Genomic DNA, 8,233 nt, shown 5'->3' on the forward strand with positions numbered 1-8,233 from the left:
GGGCGCCGGGCGAGGGGCACGCAGGCCACCGCATTGACGCAGGTCCGGGTCTTCTCAGTGAATGCGGTGCCCTGGAGCATGGAGCCTGGACCCTCCGCGGCTGCCACCTCTGCAGGTGCGTCTTCGGGACCCTGCACTGCCTTCCCCTCCAGACGCCTGGCAGCTGTGGTAAGAGGCCCTGCAATTCGGTCCCCAGCTCACCACCACACCACACACTGCTGTGCCTTCACGGCAGCTCACCCTCCATACCGATCCACAGTGCATCTTCCATTGCCAGGCTACATAGCATTCAGCAAACTAGATGGATTCATCATTGAAGAAAATCGCATTCATTGGGAATCATATAGTGAATTAAATTTTGGTTTGAAGTTGCTCATATCCAGATTGCTGAGTTTAAAAATGATTTCCAGTGTCCTCACGTGTCCGTTTCAGTGAGCGGAATTTCAGGAGATGACCAACTGGTAATCGAAGAGGAATCTGGGAGACAAGTTAGCTGTGTAAATCTCAGGTGGTTTCTCTGCACTAGGCCAGCACCATCTGCTCAGCTGTGGGACCAGCAGGGGCACAGGCAGCATGGCATTGGCAGCACGGCATTTCTCTCTGGAATCCTGTGCCTTCTAGCCTCTCCTCTTTGGCGAGCACTGGCTGGCACTAGCAATGGAGGGCACAGCCAGTGAAGGCCCAGCCTCTCGGCCCCAACCCTGGCTCTGCCCTCTCCCAGGCCTGAGTGGTCTGGTGGTGCAGTGTCCAGGGGCATGCCTGATGAGGCCAAGGCCCCTGAGCCACTCTCCTGCCCCCTCCCTCCACTTCAGTCAGCCCTGGGAACCTCCATCTGTCAAAGGGCACAGCCCTGCAACCCCACTTCCCACTTGTCGTCCTCAGGCCATCCTGCTAGGGCTGTGTGGAGGGCAGTACCAGTGGCCAAAGATCTTCAACCCGGCTCCCTCAGCTTCCCTCTTGCTCTTGGAGGCCTGCAGTGGAGGACACTTAATGCATGCTTAGCTCTCCACCTTCCTGGCCTCTCTTCTCTCCCTGGTAGGACCAGCAGTCAAGGAACACTCTTAATACAGGCACAGCCCCTAACCCCACTTCCCACATTTTCCCAAAGCACCCCCTCTTATATGTGTGCTCCTTTTGCTGGGCCTCTGCCTCTGAGTCACCAGCTGCTCCTCTAGGCCCCAGAGAAAGGAAGACACAGATTTCACGGACAGGCATCAGAATCACAGCGGGTGCTTGTGTGGTCCTCATAGATGAAGTCAGTTCCCACCTGCCATTAGACCGCCCAGGTTGGAACGTGGGGAATGGACTAGCTGTGATGACTTCCAGGATATCTGGTCACGATTTTACATTCTTGGAAACATCCAGTGCTGAGACTGCTATTTACCAAGGACAGTGATAATGGCTCTGAAAATGTGGCCTCTGTTCATCAAAGCTGGACGAAATAGGACAGTCATCCTTCAGAGTCATCTGTCAGGTGCAGAGAGGGTAGTAACACCTTTGTGTTCTTTTACCCATTCATCCTGCTTCAAGGCAAGTTACAGTGATGCTTGTGATGGCTGTGCAGATGGTGGTTATGATGACTTCAAGTTCACAAGGGCGATGATAGATGGAACATCCTCCGTGGCAGGTGCCATTGCAGTAGGGCAAGCTCTTCTGGGTGTTACAGCAGGAGAGGAGATCTCAGTGTATTTCAGGCACTTTATATACCCATTATCCCATTTAACTCTTACGAAAGCCAATGAAGTAGGTACACCTTTTACATTTGGGGAAGCTGAGACACAGACAGATCAACTCCTACAGATAGTAAAAAGGGTCTAATTCTGATTCTTAACCTTGTGCCATTCTTGTACTTTTTTTTTTTTTTTTTTTTTTTGATGGAGTCTCGCTCTGTCGCCCAGGCTAGAGTGCAGTGGCACGATCTCGGCTCACCACAAGCTCCGCCTCCGGGGTTCACACCATTCTGCCTCAGCTTCCTGAGTAGCTGGGACTACACGTGCCTGCCACCACACCTGGTTAATTTTTTAATTTTTTTAATTTTTAGTAGAGACGGGGTTTAACCATCTTAGCCAGGATGGTTTTGATCTCCTTACCTCGTGATCCACCCACCTCGGCCTCCCAAAGTGCTGGGATTACAGGCATGAGCCACCATGCCTGGCCCATTCTTGTACTCTTTCTATAAGAGTAATTATCAATATGACTGGGTACAATGGCTCATGCCTATAATCCCAGAACTCTGGGAGGCTTAGGTGGGAGGATTGCTTGAGGCCAGGAGTTTGAGAACAGCCTGGGCGATATAGCAAGACCTGTCTCTACAAAAAATTTTTAAAATTAGCCAGGTGTGGTGACGAGCACCTGTGGTCCCAACTACTTGGGAGGCTGAGAGGCAGAAGGATCACTTGAGCCTAGGAGTGTGAGGTTACAGTGAACTATGACTGCACTCCAACCTGGGTGACAGAGCAAGATCCTCTCTCTTAAAAAGAAAAGAAAGAATAAATATGAAACACATGAAGATATTTTTTATAGTGTTGTATAGAATATAGAAAGTTTGGTCATGGTCCAAAGCCAACAGCACAGTAATAGGTAAGTAAATGTTTTAAATCCTTTAATGCGAGATTAGGATGGTTTCGAAGAATATGTGGAAGATAGAATGTTGCTACAAAACGTGGCCCCCTGGCTCGTGCAGGGACTCTCTCTCTGGGGATCTCCAAGAGCACTCATTGCTCTGTCTGATGCTCTGTGGTTCCAAGAATGAAAAGCTTCCATCTAGCAGGGACCTTTCCCCAGTCCTGAGCTAGCCAGGATCTCCTTGTTAGTCTGAGGGGGTGGCTCTTTCTACTGTGGCCCTACAGCATCAAGTATCAGTTTTCACAAGTATCAAGAGACAATTTAATTCCATAGACTCTAAAATTTAGAGTCTACACGATGACACGGTGATGTAGCCAAGTCAGGTGTCTTCAGAGATGGGCAGGTAACACAGAAGTGAGACAGGGCCAGGTCAGGACTCACCTCACTGCTGCAAACTAATTTTTAAAAATGCAATTCTGGCAAAAACCCACCAACCAATCAACTAACAAGCAAACAAACATCCGTGGGCCAGACCCAGTCTACAGACCTCTGGGATGCCATTGGAATGGCTCTCGCAGGTCCAGCTGGCTCTGAGTCTGTAAGCATGCACCCTGTGTCCAGCCCTCCTGTTTCCTTCTATCAGAGGAAGGCCAGCACAGACCCAGTACTGCTGACACCTCTCCCACCTGAATAGCTTCACATGCTGTGAGCGCCTGTCTTAGCATCAGCTTCTCTGGAGCCTCATCTGAACCTAGATGTTAGTATTCCTGTTTGGGGATTCCGGCACCCCTGGAACAACCCTCTCTCCCAAGGTGGGGTGCTATGGGGAGGTGGCACCCAAGCCTGGAGTGAGCCTGACCTGGCCAATGCCACCACAGCCTACCTGTGGACAGGTGTAGAGTGGTTCTTGCTGCAGGCGCTGGTCTGCATCATTCCTTGTTAATTTCCAGTTTCATACTCATGCCAGGTTCCCAAGTCCAGAGGGCATCTCCTGGAGGTATAGTAGAGGGTGGGGCAGACCTGGTCGGCGGGTGGGGAGGTGGCTGGCCTTTGTTCAGTTGCCCCAGGGAGAGGGTCCCTGTAGTTGGCCATGCTCTTCCACCAGCCTGACCCCACTCCAAGCCAGGCCTGAACTCACTTGTGAGAATGTTCTAGTGGTGTTGGCTGCCATGCCTGCAAGGTTGTCCACTTCACATGGCAATCACCACCCAGGGCATTAGCCAAGACCCTGCCCAGCCCCACCACTCCAGAGATTCCCATTCCACTGTTCTGGACTGGGGTCCCAGCTACATAGAGACTAAGGCTCAGGGACCCTCGGGGTTCAGCATGAATGAGGCCTGCCGTGAGGGGTGGGGAGGGGAGACAGGGACTAGGCGTTCAGGCATGGCCTCCTGTGACCAGCGATGTGGACAAGGGGAGCAGCGGGTGAGTCCCATCGGGCGCGAGGGCACTCACAGGGCTAGGCCTCCTCAGAACAGCAACCAGACTTTGAGTGGCTGCACCCTCCTGCTCCATCAGCTGTCCCTCGTCAAAGAAATATTTCGAGCACTCATTTGGGGAAAAGTGGAACCTTTGTTGCAGCAGACGGAGGTGAGCTGATTTATATACTACAGCACTGTTTTAAATCGGGTCTATTTGCCCAATCGCTCAATGACCTGGAGCGGGACTCCCTGAAAGGTCATAGGCCAAATGAGAAAGACGGAAGGGCTGTTCGTCGTTCCCCTTTAAAAACAGTACTGTAATTCTCCTTCAGCGCTCTGAGTTCCACACACATTTAGAGGAAACCCTCCGTGCAGCCGGCAGGTACCAGCCTCCGCACACCTCGCCCTACAGCGTGGCCCAGGGGCGGAGCCTAGTGAGGGCTTAGGATGAAAGGGCCTGCAGAAGGCGGGGCGCAGGCGTTTCTACTGCACGCCCTCAAACCGAGCCGCAACACTGTATTCATACATCTCCGGTTTGTCTTTTTTTCCAGACCCGAAAGACTTCCTGGCCTCCCACGCTCCAGTGCGCGGCGCCGGGGGCGCGCCCAGCCTGCTGCTCCTGCTGCCCTGCGCGCTCCTGCACCGCCTCCTGCGCCCGGACGCGCCCGCGCACCCTCGCTCCCTCGTGCCTTCCGTCCCGCAGCGGGAGCGGCGCCCCCTGCGGAAGGCCGGGACCTGGGCATCGCCTTTCATTTTCACTGTTGTAAATAATAGGTGTGTTTAGTTTACCGTAAGCTGAAGCGCTGGGTGGATATTTTTACGGGGTAATAAACATTTTCATGAAAGCGCCTTTGGCTCCAGATCCTTGGATCTGGGATCCAGATCCAGATCCGTGTGTCCCCAGCCCGGCTGGGACCTGTAGGTAGAGACAGCAGGACAACAGCGATAAGGAGCCAAAGCTGGAGCCAGAAAGCCTGGCACCGCCTCCTTCCCCCGACAGTTAGCACCTTCCTTTCACAACATCTCCCTTAAGGGGGGCGCGTCTGCTGCGGAACCCACCGCAAGGCGAGGCAGGCAGAGTTCAGCCTACAGAGCCCCAGGCAGCCTCCCCCGTCTCCCCAGCGCCGCTTCTCAGGCCGCTTCCACAGCCCGTCCAGGGCGACGGGCGCCGCGAGCTGAGCACGCCCGGCCGGGCCGCACCACACAGGCTTGGCCATGCGGAATGAGCGAGCACCTCAGGTAAAGGACACTTGAATTGAGCGCTTCAGCTTTTAAAATGCACGGTAGTTCATGAGCCTGCGTGACACAATTACTTTTACGCTTTATATTGTCAATGAGTTTACTGGCATTTTCAATCTTTTCAACTAGTGGCTATGAACATACGAATTTAACGTAACATTCAAATGAGTATTAAATAAAAATAGAGTAGAACTTCATTAGAGGGCTGGCTTGGAGTTCATTGGTTCATGAGAAAAATAATTATTCAAGTTTTAAGACATAAATATTTCTAGGCATTAATATGTTTTGAGGCCGGGCTCAGGCCTGTAATCTCACCACTTTGGGAGGCCGAGGTGGGCGGATCGCGAGGTCAGGAGCTCGAGGCCATCCTGGCTAACACGGTGAAACTCCATCTCCACTAAAAATACAAAAAAAAAAAAAAAAAAATTAGCCGGGCGCGGTGGCGGACGCCTGTAGTCCGAGGTACTCGGGAGGCTGAGGCAGGAGAATGGTGTGAACCCAGGAGACGGAGCTTGCAGTGAGCCGAGATTGTGCACTGCACTCCAGCCTGGGCAACAAAGTGACAAAAAAAATACATATAAGTTGTCTTAAGGTAGTTTCAAGTGCATTCTGAGCAGTGCCTTTTATTTCAGTTTATTGTAGGAATAAACAAGTGATAAACTTTGCAAATTATCCTAAGAGCTTGATGAATATGTATATGCTATTCATAAAATTTGTGTTTACAGAATGCCTATTTTTTACAACACTGCCAGGCAAAAAAGACACTGCTTTATTTTCAGTAGGTGCACTTAGGAAATGGAACTGAGAGGTCACAGTTGTGGTTAAAAGGAAACCAGAACTGTTCAATATTAGTATGAATATATAGGGTATAAATACGTTTTAATTAGAAAATTAGAAGTCAGGCTCTATGGATTTCTGTACCAGAATACTAGAAAGGGTCCTTCCAGTGAAATGATTCTTGATTATAGGCAAGAAAGTCAGAGTCACCATTTATCTGTCTACTAATTGAAAAGCCTTTACCTACCTAGCCCTGAAAAGGCAAGGAGAATTTGAGGATAAAAGGCATTTTCTTTTCGCAGCCCAGGCGTCCAGAGACAGTTAAAAAGGAGAAACTTCTCAGGAGAGAAAAGAGCAATGCTGAGCTCATGGCTGTTAGCGTCATATAAATGTGTCCCAGATCTCATCTGTCCCCTGCAGTTGAGGAGGACAAATAGAGACATCCTCTAGGCCACTATCTGCCAGCACCCCTTGCTGGGAAGAGCCTGTTCACAGCCCTGGGTTTGCTCACCCAGATGAAGGGAGGGCACCTCCCTTCCCAGAGCAGTCCCCAGCTGTGTCCATTCTGCAGTGTTCGTAGAAGCTGCACTTTACTTGCCAGCTTAGCCCTGGCTCAGTCATCCCCCACACATCCCAGAAGAGCAAAATCTGTCCTCACATGCCTTCTCCGAGGGAGCCACTCGCCAGGGATACTGGGAGGAGATGCAGGGGACGCATAAGGATTTACACCAGCACAGGGCTGGTATGTTCAGCCCATTCCTATGTCGGAGTTTCACTTCAGAGCCCCAGCGCACGCCTGCCGGCTGAGGGGCGCTCTTGTTCCTTTCAGCCACATCACAATTTCCCCACTCTAGCCTAGAACCAAATGGACTTTTCTGGCTGTGAGCATTCAGAAGCAGCCTCTGGATATTTTCCCAGTTTCCGTTGTCTGCAAAGCCACTCTGGCACGTACAGCCATACATCACACCAGCAAAAGTTTCTGGGAGTGACTTTTCCGTGGAATTCAATTTTGAGTATTTAAAATTAAGTTTGATAAGCTTTCTATGCACAGGCACTTCTCTCACTTGGACTGTCTGTTATGGGGAAAGGAAAACAAGGGGCTGTGTCTCTCACGGTTACAGCTGCTCGACTCCCACTGATCTGGCCAGCGCCTGGACCCCTTCGGAACCCGGCACAGTGCTATGGAAGTTTGTGGCCACAGAGCTAGCTGGATCCCCAGAAGCGGAATGCTGCCAAGTGAGTGGAGTGCTGGGCTGGGAAATGTCTGCAGCACTCCCACGGGGAAGGATGTGCTGCTCAGCGTGTGAGAACTGGCTCTCCAGAAACAAAAAAGGTGCATCAGTATGCTGATATAACTTTTTTTTTCCTTCTTTTTTGAGACAGAGTCTCACTCTGTTGCCCAGGCTGGAGTGCAGTGGCACGATCTCGACTCACTGCAAGCTCCGCCCCCCGTGTTCACGCCATTCTCCTGCCTCAGCCTCCTGAGTAGCTGGGACTACAGGCGCCCACTATCACGCCCAGCTAATTTTTTTGTATTTTTAGTAGAGATGGGGTTTCACCGTGTTAGCCAGGATGGTCTTGATCTCCTGACCTTTGATCCACCCACCTTGGCCTCCTGAAGTGCTGGGATTACAGGTGTGAGCCACTGCGCCCGGCTGATATCACTTTATTATAAGTTTTACTGATATAAAGTACATTATAGCACAGAATTCACAAGTAATAACAAAATATACAATACTCTTTATTCCATAGAGCCTATATGCGTTTGTTGATTTTTATGAGATCGTCTATCTGTACTCAAACCTACAGTTGTGATGCAACCATGATTTGACAAACGGAGTTGCATCCTAACTCACGGCCTCTCCAACAAATTTATTGCCATTAAATCTGAAATGAGATCTACTGTAGAGATATTTCTAATCCTTATACAAATTATGTTAATTACCTGAAACAGCTCAACTTTGGCACTATATATGTGAGAATGTTACCAGTTTGTTGACATGAGTGATTTATTTGCTGAATCAGTTCGTTTTCAGATGAGATTCGTTTTAATCAGGTAAGGTAAGAATGCAGACATGGACCCGGCGTGGTGGCTCACGCCTATAATCCCAGCACTTTGGGAGGCCAAGGCGGGTGGATCACAAGGTCAGGAGATCGAGACCATCCTGGCTAACACGGTGAAACCCCATCTCTACTAAAAATCCAAAAAATTGGCCGGGTGTGGTGGCTCA

The 8,233-nt window shown here is 50.6% G+C and overlaps 1 protein-coding gene across 2 annotated transcripts in view; it reads left to right on the top strand.

The window, feature by feature from the left end:
• CFC1 (cripto, FRL-1, cryptic family 1) overlaps positions 1 to 5,425 on the top strand; it is a 7,641-nt gene extending 2,216 nt beyond the window's left edge. Inside the window, exons 4-5 of one of the 2 annotated variants that reach the window (XM_011966852.1) lie at positions 59 to 168; positions 4,538 to 4,835. In XM_011966852.1, coding sequence (XP_011822242.1) covers positions 59 to 168; positions 4,538 to 4,753 — 326 coding nt within the window. In that variant the 3' untranslated portion in view covers positions 4,754 to 4,835. Of the gene's footprint in view, positions 1 to 58; positions 169 to 4,537 lie in introns of both variants that reach the window. The other variant, XM_011966853.1, reaches the window with a different exon arrangement.
• The last annotated feature ends 2,808 nt before the right edge of the window (positions 5,426 to 8,233 follow it).

The sequence above is a fragment of the Mandrillus leucophaeus genome, unplaced genomic scaffold, assembly GCF_000951045.1.
Source record: "Mandrillus leucophaeus isolate KB7577 unplaced genomic scaffold, Mleu.le_1.0 Scaffold779, whole genome shotgun sequence".
Lineage (NCBI taxonomy): Eukaryota > Metazoa > Chordata > Mammalia > Primates > Cercopithecidae > Mandrillus > Mandrillus leucophaeus.